The sequence below is a fragment of the Chrysochloris asiatica genome, unplaced genomic scaffold, assembly GCF_000296735.1.
Source record: "Chrysochloris asiatica unplaced genomic scaffold, ChrAsi1.0 scaffold00038, whole genome shotgun sequence".
In the NCBI taxonomy this organism is placed as follows: Eukaryota; Metazoa; Chordata; class Mammalia; order Afrosoricida; family Chrysochloridae; genus Chrysochloris; species Chrysochloris asiatica.
In genome coordinates, this window is record NW_006408556.1 from 22376671 (window position 1) to 22396816 (window position 20146).

Genomic DNA, 20146 nt, shown 5'->3' on the forward strand with positions numbered 1-20146 from the left:
AGTCGGTTCCGACTCATAGCGACCCTGTACAGGGTTTCCGAGGCTGTAAATCTTTACAGGAGCAGAAAGCCTCATCTTTCTCCCATGGAACGGCTGGTAGTTTCGAACTGCTGACCTTAAGGTTCGTAGCCCGATTCGTAACCACTACGCTCCCTTTATTCATGATGAGGGATATGTTTCAACACGCCAGTACTTCCGTGGTTGCCTGAAACCATGGATAGCATCAAATCCTTGCTTTTTAAAATTATATATGAAAAACTATATATAGTATAACCCTGGTGTGGTGCTGTGGTTTAATGTTCCAGACTGCAAAGCCATTTGAAATTTAAGGTCCGTGGTTCAAGCTCACCAGCTGCTCCTTGGAAACCCTATCCAGGGTTGCTATGGGTCGGAACCGACTCGATGGCACTTCACAACAACAACAGGCTGTTAGCAATAGTAACTAATAAATAAAGTAGAAGTAAAGAGTTATCTTTACAAAGCTCTGTGATACACACCACAGAGCTGATAGGCAGAACAACAGCTAAGTGACTAACTGGGCCGCTGGTACATACAGTGTGCATTCAGTGGACAAGGGATGATTCCCTTCCAGGGTGGATGGTGCAGGGTGATTCACGATATCACCACAATATTCAGAGCAGTGTTGTGAAAATGAAGACACCAACCATCCAGTCTCACATCCACACTCACAGTTATGGAGTGCATTGTTGTTAAGTGCTATCGAGTTGGTTCCTATTCATTAACGACCCTGTATAGGGTATTCAAGGAGTGGCTAGTGAGTTTGAACTGTTGACCTTGTGGTTATAATCAACCTTGTGGTCCAGTGCTTATCCTACAGTGCCACACCAGACATTAGGGACGTTAATAGGTTACAATTCAGGATCATAAAATGCTCAGGGCAGTTGCTCCAGTCAGCTGCTGATAAATGCAGCAGTTGACTGAATAACTCCACCATAAGGCTCAGCCTGTTGGCACTGGACTCTAGCTCCATGGGTCAGTAAACCTAGTCCCCACTTAATGATTGGGGGCAATAAGCTTGCTCTGCAAGCAAGCTTCCTGCTCAAAATCCCTCGGCTTTACTTGCTCCATGGGCTGGGGAGCCCACTGCTCTGTCTCTTGCTCTGGTTCTTGGTTCTGCTGCAGGTGCTCCTATGCTGTCAGGGTTCTATCCCTGGGTCAAGACAGTTCAATATGCAGGGATCTTGGGGTCCAAAGGATATACTACCATCCTGGCTCTCCTTTGACAGTAGTGAGTCCCCCCGCCTCCTGCTTCTGAGATGGCTTATTTTAAACCCATGTTAGAGTTCCAACTTTTCACAATTACAGTGAACTTTGTTACCATACACAGCTGAATCATGTCATTCTGTCATGATTCTACCTTCTCTTCCTCAGAGCCATCAGAAACTGTCATTTTGTAAGAGTTACAAAGACTAACGCTAGGAAAGACATATTAAATAATTCACTGCACAAGTATGCAATTTAGAACATAAACCTAGTAAGCTCATAATGAACCTGTTAACATCAGGAAAGGTGTACACCATGGCGCTATTCTTTCCATAGTTAGTCAATCCATATGCTGAGCATATAATCCAAGAAGGTGGATTACATCAGGATTGAAGGAAGACTTTTAACAACCTGCAATATACAGATGATACAACCTTGGTTGCTGGAAATGAAGAAGACTTAAAATACTTATTGATATAAAGATAAGGATCTATGGTAGCGTACTGATTGAGTCGAGCTACTAACCTTAAGATCAGCAGTTCGAAGCTACAAGCTGTTCTGTGGGTGAGAAATGAGGCTTTCTGCTCCTGTAAAGATTTACAGCCTCAGAAACTCTGTACAGGGTCACCATTAGTCAGCAGCAGCTCCAGGCACATGACCACAACCACTACTGATGGACTTCTGGTGTGGCACTGTAGGATAAGCACTAGACTACAAACCACAAGATCAGCAGTTCAAACCCACCAGCTGCTCTTTGGAAAGCCTGTACAGGGTTGCTGAGTTGGAAATCAACTCGATGGCAGTTAACAACAATCACTGATGAAGATAAAAGCCTTCAGTATGGATTGCAACTCAAAGGGAAAAGAAAAAAAAAAGCTCCTGACAAATGGATCAATAAATAAGCTCCTAAGTGGAGAAAAGATTGAAGTTGTCAAAGGCTTCATTTTGCTTGGATCTACAGTAAGTCGTAGAAGCAGCAGTCAAGAAATCAAATGAACCCAGGGAGATCATGGCTGATATCAGATGGACCATGCCCGAAAGAAGAGAATTCCAGAAAGATGTTTACCTGTGTTTTATTGTCTACACAAAGTCATTTAACTGTGTGGATCATAACAAGTTACCGAAACATTGTAAAGAATGAGAATTCCAAAACACTTAATTATATTTATGTAGAACCTGTATACAGATCTTGAGACAATTGCTTGAACCAAAAAAGGGGATACTGAGTTGTCTAAAATCAGGATTGTATCCTTTCACCACACTTATTCAATATGTACACTGAGCAAGTAATCCAAGATACAGGAAAATATGAAGAAAAATGCAGCATATGGATTAGAGGAGGACTCATTAACAACGTAGGATATGTAGGTGATACAACCTTGATCACTGAAAGACAAGAGGATCTGAAGCATTTGCTGACAAAAATGAAAGAATACGGTTTTGATTATTTATTACACTGAATTTTATTAAATAAAATAAAAATACAACTGGATTCTTAAGCAACATTATGATAAATGGAGAAATATTAAAGATGCAAAGATTTTCATTTTATTTAGATTCACAATCAATGCCCATGGAAGCAGACATCAAGAAACCAAATGATGTATTTGACAAGCCTGCTGTTAAAGAGTTCTTTAAAGTATTAAAATTCAAAGATGTCACTTTAAGGACTAAGGTGTACCTATTTCCAACGATTTCAGACGCATGTAAAAACTAGACAATGAATAAGGAAGAACAAAGAAGAATTGATACCTCTGAATTGCAAAGTTGGCGGAAAATACTAACTATACCATCTGTCTTGTAAGACATATGGTCAGAATGTTATTTGGAGGTAAGGATGACAATACTTCATCTCACATGTGAGGCCTTCAAACAGTCTATGGAACAAAGGATAAAAAATGGAAGTGATACATGAACTTTGTGAAAGCCCCTTGTATTAGTTTCTACATTTTTTCATATAATGATTTCTGTATTTTTAAATTTAGTGGATTTTTTCCTATAAGGACTTCATGGATGCTTAAGAGATTATTTTTTTAATAAAATTATTGTTAATATTTTAAAACAAATATCTGTATTTCATTTCACCTTTACTTTCCCCTACCATTTCCTTTATTAAAAAAAAAAAAATGAAATGATGTATTGCATTAGGCAAATCTGCTGCATAAGACTTCTTTAAAGTGCTCAAGAGCAAATGACAAAGATATTAGTTTGATGACTAAGTTGCACCTGACCCAAGTCATGGTATTTTCAATTGCCTCATATGCATGTGACAATTGGACAATGAATAAGGAAGAATGTAGAAGAATCAACGTATTTGAATTATGACGTTGGAGAAGAATATTAAAAGTGCCATGGGCTGTCAGAAGAACAAATCTATGTTGGAAGAAATACAGTTAGAATGCGCCTCAGAAGCCAGGATGGCAAGACCTCGCCTTGCATACTTTGGACATGTTATCAGGAAGGACCATTCCCTGGGGAAGGACATCAAGCCTGGTAAAGTAGAGGGCTGGTGAAAAAAAGGAAGACCTCAAATGAGATGGATTAACACAGGGGTAATGGCTCAAAAGTAACAATTGTGAGGCTGGTGTAGGACCAGGTAGGGATTCACTCTGCTGTGCATAGATAGCATCACTGAGTTAAAACTGACTTGACGTTATCTAACAACAACAACAAAGCTGTTTCTAGAGAGGCAAGGTGTTCCATAAGAGAAGTGAAGTAAGTGAACTGGTCAAAACACTGTTGTTTTTGTTGTTGTTGTTACGTGCTGTTGAGTCTGTCCCGACCCATAGCAACCCTGTACAGGTTTTCCAAGGAGTGGCTGGTGAGATTGAAATGCTGGCCTTGCTGTTTAAACCAACATTGCAGTTCAGGGCATTAATCCACAGTGCCACACTAGGAGATGAGACTCACAGTGACCCTGAATACGGTTTCCAACGGGTGGCTGGTGGGTTTGAACCACCAACGTTGCAGTTAGCAGTCCAGTGCTTACCCTATGGTGCCACAACAGGACTTCAGTAAAACCTAGTCACTGAAAGGCTAGATTAAGTTCCCAGGAAAATTAGCAGAAAAAATGAAGGTTTACATTCTAAGTGGCTATCTGGCAACTACTACTTACTCTCTTTATGCAAGGTAGCAGACCTCTGCATCTGGAGAGTTCAATTCTTGCTCTACTATATTGTTGTTAAGTGCCGTCGAGTCAGTTCTGACCCATAGCAACCCTGTATAGGGTTTCCAAAGAGTAGCTGGTGAGCTTGAACTGCCGACCTTGCAGTTCAAACAGTTTTGCAGTCTGGCGCATTAACCCACAGCGCCACACCAGGACTCCTGCTCTACTATAACCCTTCTAGAATCACAGCTTACATCACCATTCTGGATAAAGCAATACTAACAAATGAAATACTTTCATTTAAGAGAATGCTCATAAGCATCCACTCCCCTAGATTTTGAACCAAGCAGGAAGAAAATATAGTCAGATTTAACAACATAGTTGTTCCAACCTTCTGGATATAATTTAATCTTCTTTATCCAGGTGATGGACTCCTGATGTGCTGCTGTAGTATTAGCACTAGACTTCGAATCACAAGGCACTGAACAACAATCCAGGTGATAAAAACAAAGTTTGGCTATGCAGCATAACTACAAATCTATTTCCCTGCATGAATATTCTACCTCTATCTTTACCCTACTGTTGTACCACTGAGTCGGTTATCACTCACAGTGACTCTGTATAAGGTTTCCAAGTAGCGACTGGTGGTTTTGAACGGCCAACCTTGTGGTTAGCAGTCCAGCACTTATCCTAGTTGGTTGGTGGTTGTGTGCCGTTGAGTCAGTTCTGATTCATAATGAACTTGTATTTCCAAGGCTGTAAGTAAATCTTTATGAGAGAAGCAAGTCTTGTCTTTCTCCCACAGAGCAGCTGGTGGACTCGAACTGCTGACCTTGCTGTTTGCAGCCCAATGTATAACCCATTATGCTACCAGGGATCCTTAGTGCTTATCCTATATGGCAATTATTACTTAATTCATACATAGGTTTTATTTTCTAGTGCTCCAGTCAATGTCATACAAAATTGAAGACAGAACTAGTCAGACTTTCTCAGGTAAAGTTTAAGTCTTAAAAAAAAAGTAAATGGAGTTAAAATAAATACTTCTAATAATATCACAATTAAAAATAATACTGAATATTACAGAGGATCTTTGAAAGTTAAATTGGGCTTACCTACCTCCTTAAATCATGACAACAGGCTTGTAAATAAAGTATTTTAATGTAAACCTTTCAAAAAAAGTGTATATCAGGTGTTGGAATAAATTGAACATATGACATGACTTTTACCTTTTCATTGGTCAGCAATGAAAGAATATTTCAAAGAATAAAACATGATTTTATTGATCATTGATCAGAAATGAAGGAATATCTGAAAGAATAAAACATGAATAAAACCAGAAATTACATAGACTGCTGCTTCTTTTCCAAATACTTCTCAATATCATCAAGCACTTGAACGGCAGCCTTTGGGATTCGAGTACCAGGACCAAATACATTGGAAACACCAACTTCAAACAGAAATTCATAATCCTGTTGAAAGAATTTGTTTAATTAACAGGAGAGACAATATTTCCAATTTAAAGGAAATAAAACAAAAGCAATGAACTTTGTCCTCTCTTCTTTGTCCTTAATGCTCAGAACTTTCTCAACTGATATATAACTATTTGGGGTTGAAAACATTATTTTTTACTGACATTGTAACTAATAACTAGGGGCACAACCTCGCTACTCAAAGCAGCAAAAAACACTCATGCCAGTTCTCAAATATGCCATGCTGTTGTTTGTGGCAGGGAGTTGTATGGTTCTTCATTGAAAATGCCTGAGCTCTAAATCCTAATTTTCTAATCCCTGAATTTTCAGTTGTTGTCAGCATAGCGACCTTATGCATAGCAGAACATAACACTGCCCGATTCGGGCCAACCTCACTGCTGTTGCCACGCTTGAGTCCATCGATGCTACTACTTGGCCAATTCATCTAGTTGGGGGAATTTTCAGTACTTGTCATTATTTGTGTTAAATTATCATAACACAGTTCTGAGTTTACAAGACTACTTATTTCCTCCTATTTTGTCTGCAGCTAGTGAATGTTGTTGTCGAGTTGGTTCCAACTCACAGAGATCCTTTATAGGGTTTCCTAGGAGCAGCGGGTGGTTTTGGACCAATGACCGTGTGGTTAGCAGTGCCACACCAGGAGTCGGAGCTAGTGAAAGGTGGTACTTTTAAATTTGACCCATGAAGGAATTAGATTGCCTCCAAATGTAGATTAGCTTTCCTCTTTTTTTGCTGCTGTTGTTTGTTAGTTTATCTTAAGCATGATCAAGGTTTGAGTGAAGAGATCCTCAGGGCACATTTACTGCTCCAGACTTTCCATTGCTTTAACAGCAGGATGTTTTAACTATAAGTATCAAGTTTAAGACATGATCCTCATGCTAATCATATATGCCAACGAAGCCTGGCTTGTAATAGTTGTCACAGTACCTTTTTCAATATCAAAAATGATACTTGGATGATAAATTAAGGTCTTGCTGATAGTGGTTATCCATTATTATTTTCTTGAAAACATCAACTCACTTATATAATAGGGCAACATTTTTCTCAACTTATATTTAAATTCAAATATTCTGTGCTACCTAATTATTTTGATTCTTGAATTTTAGTATCATTCTTGACAGCTGAGGTACTATAGCCTCAAAAACTACAATATAGATAAACATCCATAGATAAGCAACAGTCAAGAATACCCCTTTTACTTTTCCAAATAGTAAACTACAAGAAAATAACAGACAAGTGTGTAAACAAAAGCTGTGTTGTGTTGATTACATCAACTAAGTACTATGCTGTTAGAAAGAAGATAAATAGTATGTAGTTTGTTCTCTAATCTTGTGTTATGACTACTCTCACAACTTTATGCACATGTATTTGCTGATTACATGTGTAGTGGATAAATTCACTTTTCTGTATTATAAGTCGCAGCAAAGAAAAAAGGAATACAGATCCTGGAAACAAGGTCACATTTGACAAGTAGATTCCTGCTGGGCCTTCTATAGCATCTATGAATCATTTACAGAAGTAAAGCTTCATATATGATTCTTCTAGCTCAGTATTATTCAAGCTTAAGAAAAGAGGAAAATTTGACATAATTTACAACTAGATTGAAAATGGACACTATTTATATCTTAACTGATTATTTTAAGTACTTGGAAAGGAAATATGTGAAAATCAGCCCCCTACACAAATCCACCAGCTGCTCTACACAAGGTCGCCCAGTCAGAACTGATTCCACGGCACTTAACAACATTAATAAATTCACAGATATCACTGAATATTTACCATTTGTCCTTTTTCTAAGAGAACCTGTATTTTTGCTCAAGTATCCACCTTGTCCCCATTCAACTGATTCCATTTATGTTTGAACTTGATATTTTTAAAACGAAGAAAAATACATCCCAACTAAAGTAGCTACAATAATAAAGGTGTTTTATAGGATCATGTAACTGATTCAGTTCTTCAGTGGGGGGCTGTTTTGGGACAGCAGCACGGCAGGAATGAACCTCTATGACAGCAGCAATGAACGCTCCATTGGCTAACCAAACCACTCACTCCACTGCCTGGAGCAGGAGTCTCCTGTTAGGCTTTGATATAGACACAGTGTAGTTACCATTCTTTTCCATTTCAATTGTTTTTATCACTTTTATCCTGTTCCTTCTTCATCACTGTTTATTGAACACAAAGAAGGTAGATACCCTATTTATCGTAAGTCGCTGTTTTGTAAAGAGGTAGTTCCCTCCCAGAAGCTTTGTAAACTATTAAATTATACAAAATAAATGAGAATATAACTTGACTACAAAACAATGACCTTCCTCAATTTGGGACTTTATAGAATCCATTTAGTAAAATCACCAGGAACTAATTTAGTTCTAAATCTACAAGTTCAGTAAAAGTGAACAGTAAAATTAAACACTACATAGAATCTATGATTACTCAGGGATCTCATCATAGAACCAGAAAAAAAACTTAAGAGATAAAAAATACCTGCGGTGGTATCACCCCGCCACACATAACAAGAATGTCTGGCCGTCCAAGGGCGCTAAGTTCTTTGATGAGTTCAGGAACTAAGGTTTTATGACCAGCAGCTAGCGTGCTCACACCCACAGCATGCACATCTGCATCCACAGCCTGCTGCGCCACTTCACGGGGAGTCTACACAATACAAACAACAATTATACTACTGACCCAGTAAACACCAGTATACATTTTACACCAGCACTAACCAGTTGCCTTAAAGTCAACCCTGACTCATAGCGATCCCATTGTGTGCCAAAGTCGAACTATGGTCCACAGAGTTTTTGATGGCTGATTTTTCAAGAGTATTCTTGTCAGGTCCTTCTTCTAAGGTAACTAACTATGGATACATTCAAACTGTCAAACTTTTAGTTAGCAGCTGAGTGTTAACTGGGTGCACCAATGAGAGACTTCACTTCTAGTGCTAAAATTCATCAATTACATTAAAGTTGCATAAATAAATATCACCCCCAAAGAATCTTCAAAATAAAAAAGTAATATGAGTAATATATATTACTTCTCATTATAATTTCTTTTAAAATACTAGCATCCATTGTCTTCATTATCAACATTTATTGAGTGCCTGTATGGTACAAATGATCAAGTTACAGTAGCTGTGAAGAAGTTAAAGATTAATCCAAAACCCAGAAATCATCAGTTTTAAAATAAAGTGAGAAATCATTCAACTTTGAAATATAAAAAGCAATATAAAAGTATAAGAAACTCCCAAACACTAGCCCTCTTCATGAAAGCCTACTTCTTTTCTGGTGAAAGGCAATGAATATTCTTCAGTCCTCATTCTGATGACCTTCTCCTTGGTATGTTGCTGCTTTATTTTTAATCACACTATTCTATTTTCTTTCACTCCTTGCTGTCTCTTCCTGTCTCCCTAAAATGTTCAGAATCTCTTTCTCCTCTCACTGTATGTATCCTTTGTGGTAAATGACATGCATTTTGATACCTTTAAGTACCATTGATACATTTCTCAAAATAGCTAAATCAACAAATTTTTTTCCTAAGTCTAATTATCTACATATTTATACACACACACATATATATATTTATATTACTTGTTCGGTTCCTACCCATAGTTACCCTGTAAAAGGTTTCTGAGTTGTTCCTGGTGGGTTTGAAATGCCAACCTTGAGGTTAGCAGTCCATTGTTTAGCCTATAGCACCACACCTGGACTCTAGGTCTATTATTTTATGATTTAACAAAGTACTACTAATGAATAAAAAAAGAAGAAAAATCTTCGTATGAATTGAGTTTACTCTTTGGTTCAATTTCCCTCTCAAAACAATTTCAAATAACCCCATTTGGGCTACCTTTCCCATAAAATAGAAGTCAAACCTCAATAAGTAGTAAAATAAGATCTTTGAAAATATTTTTCACTATTTCAAAAACCTAATAGACTATGTAGGAGTTTTGGTAGCATAATCTTAAAGTCAGCAGTTCAAAAAAACCAGCAATTCTGTGGGAGAAAGATGAGGCTTTCTGCTCCTGTAAAGATTTACAGTCTCGGAAACCCTACGCAGGGTCGCTATGGGTCAGAATTGGCTCGACAGCACTAAACAACAACAACATACTATTTAATCTGAACTGACATTTACTTTTGCAAAGTATGAACAAGTATTTTACTTTTATTTTTGTCACAATTCACTGGACTTGTTAAGTGCTATTGAGTTGGTTCTGACTCATAGTGGGTTTGAACTGAGGATCTTGTAGTTAGCAGTCCAGAGCTGATCTACAGCATTACACCAGGAGTCCTCATTGGACTGTATATATTACAAAATAAATTTAGAACGTTCGTAAGTATGTTCTTCTTGAACAACTTTATAAACATTTACTATCTAGGTTTACATCTATTTTACTATGTTTTCATTGTATATTACATATAATTCTAGTGTGACTTATGGTATATGTTTTGAGCCTCCTCCCAACCTTTTTTAGTACCTGAAAAAGAGGACCTATGTCCACATCAAAACCAAGATCAGCAAATCCTGTTGCAATAACTTTTGCTCCTCTGTCATGGCCATCTTGTCCCATTTTTGCCACAAGAAGACGAGGTCTGCGCCCTTCACGTTCCATGAAGTTGTGAACCCTAAGTGACATTTTAAAGAGCAACACTTTCTCACTGATCAAGTCAAAAACTGCCATCGAGCTGATTCTGATTCATACTAATCCTGTATAGTGTTTCCAATGTTGTAAATTTTTATGGGAGCAGACAGCTTCATCCTTGTCCTGTGGAGTGGCTCATGTGGTTAGCAGTTCAGTGCTTATCTTACCAAAAATAGGATATAAAAACTGTAACATATTCCTATCAAACCTTTCTAGTTTATTTAAAGAAAAAAAAAAGAGATATGTTTACATGTATTTTGCTAACATCCTTATTTTACACCGAGTGTTCCCTTAAGGCTTGAATGTTTACTGAATATGTTTATAATTTTCCCTTTAAGGGAAAATTAGAAAGATAGCAAATCTTTAAACCCAAATCACTGAAGATATCACAGAGAAAAGGATACTTTTCTACCTTTTTGAGCCAGTGTCAAGAATACAGTATGAAAAAATATTTTAAAATGCCTTACAGTATCATCTACGATTCCCTAGCTGTTTTGAAAAATGTGGGCTACTCTAAGCTGACTACAATATGTCACTTTATAATGATGTATAAACAAAATGCTTGCTTACTCAGAAATCAACAAATTTACACTTCACAAGGAAAAGCACTATATTTGAGGTAAAAGAGCAAACAGCAAAAAGAACTGTTCCCTATTGACTATTTGAACTTTGACTTTTTGACTATTTGAATTTATATGCAAAACTTTTGCTACTCACCTAGCATATAACATGACAGAAATTTTTCAGTGAAATGTTTACTATAAAGGTTGAGAAAACCAATCACCCAGAAACCACTTTTACATTTGGAAACGTGTCACATTAACGTGTACTTGCAAGTTATGTCGAGGCAGGATAATTTACTGTCAGCTCAGCAAAGATGAATTCATACAAGAAATTGTTTATTTTCAAAAAGACAAATTAAAATTTTATAGTTATGTAAGCAACTGAAAAATACAAATTAGCTTAAAATAATAGAGCCTAGTCTAGCAAGCATATTACAATCTAAGTACCTGGTGGGTAGGATGCAATACCAGTATTAGATTAAACAAGCAGCTATTTCAAATGAGGAATTTCTAAAAGGAACTGTGGTCAAAGTTCTAAATTTGCTTTAATAAAACTACCAATAGGAAATTCAATTCAAGTATCTCCCAAGGGGTTTGTAAGGAAACAAAGTCCCTTGTAGATTTATGGGGATGATTGCGTTATTAGAAAAGATGAGATCCTTTTTAAGAAATCTCACATATTACCTCTTGATAGCAAATGTTATTTCTTTGCTTTCTCCAAATTCCTGGCGATATGCTCCACTCACCATCCGATCATTAGCTTTATGTTCACCAAATACCTGTTTCATGGCATCTGTGATTTCTCCAACTGTACATCTGAAATAGTAAATGGAGGTTCTGTCAAAATCACTATTTTGGTATAAAAATATTGATTTTTTTAATATTCAATAAAATTGGACATAGAATTTTCATGCAAATAATGGGGGGTTTTATAGGTTTTGCAAACTGTGCAACCCCCTGATGTGTTATGTGTGCATGTCTGTGCTATTTGCCATCTAGTGCATTATCCTGCAGCACCACAGGATTTCACTGTAGTTCAAGACATTTGAAGCTAATGTAAAAATGTTTCACTAATTGTTCAAATTGAAATAGAATGCCACAAATACAGTATTTTATTACCTGAGTAAAAATGTAGTTAGATAGTTATGACGAAAATGGAAAAGTAAGTGCAAAAGGCTAAGATGAGAACAGGAAGTAAGTGACTAGGGAAAACAAAAGCAGACTGTAAAGAGTAAGTGAGCACAGGGCTCTAACAGTGAGGAGAGAAGGGCTGGGTCAGGGCATGGGGAGGCTGGTGTTCTTCTGGACCCTTCACAATTCACATTAAACTAAAGCAATGTACTAACTTTTTCCTGTCAACTTCCAGATAAAAGCACCCAAAAGGACACTTTAATTGGGATAATTTAAAGGTAATAGGTGTGAGTCCAATAACATACTTGGGAGAGCATTATATTTCATTTTGAACAATTAGTGAAACATTTTTACATTAGCTTCAAATGTCTTGAACTACAGTGAAATCCTGTGGTCCTGCAGGATAATGCACTAGATGGCAAGGTTGGTTTAAACTGTAAGGTACGTGGTTCAAACCCAACAGCTGCTCCTCAAGAACCCTATACAGGGTCGCTATGAGTTGGAACGGATTTGATACCACTTAACAACAACAGTGAAATACACAAATATTAATATACTCTATTTTGAATATATAAATATTTAAGGAAAACAAGAATTGAATTATTTTTGTTTCTTTTGCGTTCACATTATATATAGGATTAAACTTTTAAAATATATTCTGAAAAGCTAAAGTGATCAACTTTTAGAACTAAGAAATCTCCAAACTTGCATTTTCTTACCTTGCACGGGCCGCATCCACTGCAAGAGCCAGAATATTTCCATCTCCACTGGCAGCACACTGAGTTAATGCAGCAAGACACCGGTCAGCCAAAGCTTGATCTCTGCTGGATTTGACCTGTGTCAAAGGTCAAAGAAGGAGACAATTTAGATGCATAGAGAACAAAATTGTTATCAGGAAAACAGATCTTGATATACATCACACAGAATTGTTCAATACGTCTAATCTCAACAATAAGAGGGGGATAGTCAAGGGTTGAAAGTCTTTCAATTCATTCACTCATTTAATAAACATTTATGATGAAGTTTAAGGGTAGATATTTAAGGCTACTGAATAACCTTGAAGGAACCCTGATGACACAGTGGTCAAAATGCTTGGCTGCTGATCGAAAGGTCAGTGGTTCAAACTCTCCAGCTACTCCATGGGTGAAATATGTGGCAATTTGCTTCCATACAGATTTACAGCCTTGGAAACCTATGGGGCAGTTCTGGTGGTGGTACGTGCCACAGAGTCAGTGTCGACGCATAGTGACCTGATATAAGGTTTCTGAAGTTGTGAATCGTCACAGGAGCAGAAAGTCTCAGCTTTCCCTAGTGGAGTAATTTGCAGATTTAAATTGCGGACCTTGTGGTTAGCAGCCCAGCTTATAATGGAGTACACTACCAGGCCTACTCTATGGGGCAGCTGTACTCTGCTCTACAGGGGTGCCATGAGTTGGAATCGACTTGACAGCAGTGGTTTGAATTTTTGTTTTGTTTTGTCTTGGCATAACCTTTAAAAATCAGAAGTAAGCAGTGATGACCCTCCCAGGTAATACATACATATTCTTTCAAACACAAACTCCAAACTCACTGCCATCAAATCAATTCTGACATAACAACAACTCTGTGTAAGATTTCCAAAGCTATAAATCTGTATGTGAGCAAACAGCCTCATCTTTCTCCCATGGAACGGCTGGTGGGTTTAAACTGCTGACCTTATGATTAATAATCCATGTAGCATGAGACTGAAAACAAGTGGATGTTCTAAAGGAAGTATTTCAAAGATGCACTAAAAATAAGTATTGAGTTTCTGTGGTTGTGTGCTGTTGAATCGGTTCCACTCATCGACTATCAAGAGGGGCTGGTAGTTTGAACTGCCGACGTGGTTAGCAGTTCTAGTAAGCAGGATGAAAAATAACATATGAATTTGAAGACTCTTTTAGTTATATTTTAATAGTCTCCCTTAGCTAACAAACAATGTATTGGTAGCAACATGAATGGATATTTGATGTTCTTTGTACTTAAAGATAATGCTGTGAGATAGAGAGAGAAAGACTTGGAGACTGAGAGAAAGACAACGTATAGTCAAAAACATTTCTCCTATATCCTAGCTTTGTTCTGCTAACTTGCCAAAAAAGTTATTTAAATCAAATTTATATTTGTACAAGTATGACCACCTATAAAACAGTCTAAAATGTGATACTGCTCCAGAAATTACTAATATCATGTAGTATATACAAGAAAAGTTGGGAAAGAAAATTTATATTAAATGTATGGAAAACTCCAGCTCTAAATTATCCAGAGAGTGCCTGTTTTTCTTTTACTTATCAACAGTGTACATTTTTTTGAGTTCTAAATTTCTAAGCTTAGAGGAAGCAATATAATATAGTATGAATAATTTTGAATTTCAAGCAAAATCTACTTGTGGGTTATGAAACAGATTTAGTGGATTGCCAAGATTTTAAAGGATTAAAATGAAACAGAAAACAGCCAAGCACCATACACAGTCTGGGTAAGCAGAGTCTTGTGAAACCTTTATTTCAGTTGTGTGTGTGTGCACGCGCAGCTGCATTCATATGTGCATGTATGTAAAATTCATTTCTTTTTGTGGGTCAGGGTCTAAGAGTTAGGAATGCACTAGTATGGAACTCAGAGCATGGGTACAGGAGTCAGATGTGAGTGCAAGTTCTGCTCGGACATTTGCTGGGTGAATGGCCTGAAAAACATTACTTAACATCTCTCTAGTTCAACTTTCTCAAATATCAGAAGAGACTGATAAAAACAATAATATAGTTTTTGGTTTTTATAAGGACTAAAAAAATGTATGCTTCAAGCAAATAGGAGTTCAGTAACTCTTAACTGTATAAAAGTAACAGTAATAACAAGAATGTACAATATCGGAGTTTCTGGTTTTGGCCGGCAGCAGAGACAGCCAGGTAGGAAAGGCTCTGTGGGGAAAGGATTGAAAACCCAGAGAAGCTCTACTCATGGAACACCAAAAGAGCTCTGGATCTAGCATAAGATACAGGGCGTCAGTTTCTCGCATGAGCAAGTGAAAAAATCATGATATAAAGGAAAATACTGTGAGTTAGGAAACGCTTGAGACTGGACTCCCTCTGTGGCCATCCCGCTCAAGCGGAGTTCTGAGGCTGAGGCTACAGCCTGACCAGTACAGGGAACCAGCGCTAAAAGCGGCGCAGTGACATTTGCAAAAGGAGGTACCAGGGATTCTACACACTTTTTCCTCCTCTTCTCTTTCAGGCCTTCTTTGCCCAGCCCAGACGCCTTCAAGCAGGTAGGTGTGAACACCACCCCACCCCCCAAAAAAAACAAAACTCCAACGCTGAGCCCATAATTTTACCAAGGCACAGAGATAAAGAGCTTGGCAGCTGTTTATGACATCAGCCTGTGGGGTCCAGACCTACAGTTAACTTGTGCAGGACCCTTTACTATGTAGTGAGAAAAAACCTGGTCTGGCCTGACAGACAAACCATATGAACAATCTATAAAACCCCAACATAAAAGGACACAACTATCTCAAGAATTAATCTGTGCACGTGCAGATACCTAACTGACCTTCAGAGACAAAAATAACAGACAATCTTTCTCACATTAACTTCTCAATATCTATCTGTGTACGTCTAAGGTGGTGACTATAAGAGAGGGGTCTGAGCGAGCGGAGATCCCCACCTACTGCTGGAGGACTCTATGGTGCACATAAACTGCCTGTATCGCAAGGCGACTGGACAGTCGGTCACAGTTTTATTTTTGTTTCAAAGTGGTGGTTTTTGTCTCTGCTTTTATATTGCTTCTGCTCTTGGCCCTTTTGATCACAATTTTTTCCTGGAGGTGGGAGCTTTTTCTCCCTACATTACCCAAGAAGAATCAGCAATCATGGCCATATAGCCAAGCTACAAGCATACTCCATAATATGCCACCATTGAGACAAGAGCCAATAACAGCGGCTAATCATTACATGTGAAAAGGGAAGCCTATCTCCTGATCATATCCACCAGGAGATATCCAGTAAGTTTAATAACACAACAACAAACATCCATTTAGGCATTTAAAAACCCACATAACTACTGGAAATGACAAACAAAAAATAAAAAAAAGATCTCAAAACATGTCCAAAACCAGAAATGAGTAACTGAGACAAATGAGCTGGAGACAGACAAGGACTCCCCAGAAGGGGCAGAGCAGGTTTTGAATTTGCCTGAGAAGGAATTCAGAAGAATGATATGGAAACAAATTCAAATGTTCCAAAAAGGAGTGGAGGAAAACAAGGAAGAAGTCATGAAAGTATTACAAGAGCAATAAAACAAGACTGATACAGCATTGGAAACAATTCAAAACCTGCAAAAAGAGGTCCAGATTATTAATAATAAAATATCAGAAATGGACAATACACTGAAAGTGAAAAGGAGTTGAATAGAAGAGATGGAAGCCAGAACCATCGAGCTGGAAGACAATCTCTCAATACTGCAAAGATAGAAGAGCAAGCACAAAAAAGGATAAAAAAAAAAAAATACTCCACAACTTACCATGAAAATTAACTTCCAAGCAGAACAAGCAAACATGAAAACTAAGAAGAAACCGACATGAAATAGAACAAAAAACATAAACTCAGCACAAGAAGGCATGCAGAACAAAGGAATGAACAGCACTACTAAAATTTTAAAATAATGGTAGAAATTAATTCATACCTATCGATAATTACATTATACATATAATGCAATCCCAATCCAGATTCCAGTGATATTCTTCAAAGGGATGGAAAAGACAATTACAAACTTTATATGGAAAGGAAGGAGACCCAGGATAAGCAAAGCACTGCTCAAGAAGAAGAACAAGGTTGGCAGCCTCTCACTCCCCGATTTCAAAATCTTCTACACAGCTACAGTAGTCAAAACAGCCTGGTACTGGTACAATGAAAGATACATTGATCAATGGAATAGAATTGAGATTCCAGAAATTAACCCATCCACATACAGCCAAACTGACTTTTAACAAAGTGCCTAGGCATATTGCATGGGGAGAAGATAGTCTCTTTAACAGATGGTGGAGGCAGAACTGGAAAGCGATATGCAAAAGATTGAAAGAATACCTTTACCTCATGCCTTACACAAAACGAACTCAGCATGGATTAAAGACCTGAATGTGAACCGCAAAATTAAGAAACTCATCAATGAAAAAATAGGGACAAATGTGAGGGCTCTAATACGGGGAATACACAGACTACCAAACATTTTGAAAAGTACACAAACAAAAGCAGACAAAATAGATGAGTGGGACACACTAAAAATTAAAAACTTATGTGCACCAAAAGACTTCACCAAAAGAGTAAAAAGGGAACCCACAGAATGGAAAAAATCTTTTGCAATGACACATCAGACAAGGGACTCACTTCTAAAAATATAGGAGACTACAACAACTACAAGAAAAGGACAAATAATCCAATTAAAAAATGGGCACAGGACATGAACAGACATTTCACCAAGGAAGAGATCTGGGAAGCCAACAAACACATGAAGAAATGTTCATAATCACTAGCCATTGTTGTTGCTGTTAAGTGCCATCAAGTTGGTTCCGACCCATAGCGACTCTGTACAGAGTTTCTGAGGCTATAAATCTTTACGGAAGTAGAAAGCCTCATCTTTCTCCCGTGGAGTCGCTGGTAGTTTTGAACTGCTGACCTTAAGGTTTGCAGCCTGATTCGTAACCACTATGCTATCAGCACTCCTTTACAGAGGTGCAAATCAAAACAACAATCATCTCACACTAGCAATAACAGTAAAGATAAAAAAATTATAGGGCAATAAATGCTGGTGAGGATGTGCAGAGATTGGGGCCCTCCTATATTGTTGGTGGGATTGCAAAATGGTCCAGCCACTCTGAAAAGCTTCCTCAGAAGGTTGGAAATAAAAATACCTTATGACCCAGAAATTCCTCTACTTGGTATTTACCCACAAGAAATACAAGGTATAACACGAGTAGATATATGCACACCAATGTTCACAGCAGCGTTATTTACAATAGAAAAAAAGATGGAGGCAGTCTAAATGCCCATCTACTGAAGAATTACGCACAATGGAATACTATGCTACCTTGAAATACAAGGAAGCTGCAAGCCATCACATAACATTAATGAACCTTGAGGGCATTATGCTGAGTGAAATTAGTCACAAAAGGAGAAATACTGCATAGGACCATTATTGTAAAAGACTAAGGAAAAGAAGCCACAATAAAAGGGGGGAAATTATATATATATTTTTGCTGATTATCAGGATGTATGAGATGAGAGGAGGGGACGGAGGGGAAGACAGAGCACAGGATAGGGAATAGACACAGGATAATATGGGTGTGGGGAGGGGCGGCAATACACAATATTGGAGAGGGGAATGGAAGAACAAGGCTGATGGGAGAAGTTAGGCAGGTTCGCATGGGCTAAGTGGAACAGAAGTAAATGATGATACATGCACAACTTTGGAACAACAGGGCTCCGGGGATACAGGGATTGAGGTATGGTTTGAAGGGTTAAAAGAGGGTAAAAAGGTTAAGATCCTTGGCTGTCTTTTTAATCTTGGTTTCCCTTGCCTACCATTGTAAAATAGACACTTGAGTGGGGGATAAAGGAATAGCCAGAATCATCACTACAGAATGCTTGTAGGTCTGTCTTCAGCCTGTAACTGATTAGAATACCTTAAAGGGGGCTAGAAGTTGCCCAGGGAAAGAATCTTTCTGTGGAGCCTTTACATTGCACAAGACCATAGGAGGAATCCAGAACCCCACCCAGAACAGACTGAGGTAGGAAATTTCCACTGGAAAGGACAAGCAGACCAGCCTGGAGGAGCTGAAAGAACAGAGGATACTCCATGAAAGACTGGCAGGAAAATCCAAAACAACAACGGCAGTCAGATTTATTACTACAAGAACAAGTAAGCTGTTCGCCCGGGAGCCATCAAGGTAAGTGGTCAGGACCCCTCAGAGCAAACCCCCTTCCAAGACTGAGACTCAAGGAGAATACATGAGCAGGCATGTGGTCTGGCTGGTGACCATGTTGGTCACCAATAAGGGGAAGAGGGGGAAAAAACCGCATTGAAGTTGTGAGCTACGCCTGACCACATTCATGAACCCATGAACCCATGTGGAGACCTGAATGGCCAGCAATATAGCAAGACCCGGGGACTTCTGAGCCCAGCGGCAGTGACATGGCCAGAGAGGACTAGAGCGGAGGTTGAAGCATCCAGCTGATTTGAAGTGAGGGGTGATGCGCAAGAACACCCATACTTGCAAATAGTACTCACTTGACCTGGCATCAATGGCTGGATGATCAAAACTCAACGAGAAGAAGAAAGAAGAGGGGGTAAAAAAAGTAACCTGCTACAATTTGATTAACTTAACCTATACTTATGGATGCAGTAGCTCAAAAAGGGAACAAATCTTTACAGGGAGGATCACTTCCACCCCCTCGGTATGCAGGGTTGACAGAGATGGGCAATTTAGACATTGGCTACCCAAAATGGTGGGGAGGGGGCGGCTATAAAGGCAAGAAGTGCTGACTTACAAGCTTTCAAGAGGGAGCCTAGTTCCAGATGGGGCGGGGGAAGGTAGAATCTCCACTGAATGATTTCCAATTGATTGGGACAGGGCTGGGGAAAGGAAATGGGGTTAAGACTCTTGTGGTACAATAGTGAATAACTGCCATCAGGGCTGACTGTGAGAGTCGAAAATGTAGAGGTAGATGTTTTTTGACAAAAGGAGGGGAATGACTGATTTGCCAACCCATGAGCGGAGGTCACTGTGAGAAGAACCGAGAGCAGGACCCTACCTGAGAGGCAGTGACGCCAGGAATGGAAACAGAGAGGATGACATGGACAGATTGAGTGGCTGGGGACACTGGACTGAGGGAGGGAGAGGGGCTGTGTGCTGGCGACCTGGGGGCGGGCCTGTGTGGTGTACCCTTTGGTTATTTTGATGATGTATGGAGGGGATTATAATCATTGCAATGAAACGAAATACA

The 20146-nt window shown here is 38.6% G+C and overlaps 1 protein-coding gene across 1 annotated transcript in view; it reads right to left on the reverse strand.

Annotated features, from left to right (window-relative positions):
* Window positions 1-5659: 5659 nt before the first annotated feature.
* MUT (methylmalonyl CoA mutase) overlaps window positions 5660-20146 on the reverse strand; it is a 34513-nt gene continuing 20026 nt past the window's right edge. Inside the window, exons 8-12 of the mRNA XM_006860536.1 lie at window positions 12864-12979; window positions 11698-11829; window positions 10286-10433; window positions 8302-8469; window positions 5660-5799 (exon numbers count right to left, since the gene is read on the reverse strand). Of these exons, the coding sequence (XP_006860598.1) occupies window positions 5671-5799; window positions 8302-8469; window positions 10286-10433; window positions 11698-11829; window positions 12864-12979 (693 nt within the window). The 3' untranslated portion in view covers window positions 5660-5670. The remainder of the gene's footprint in view (window positions 5800-8301; window positions 8470-10285; window positions 10434-11697; window positions 11830-12863; window positions 12980-20146) is intronic.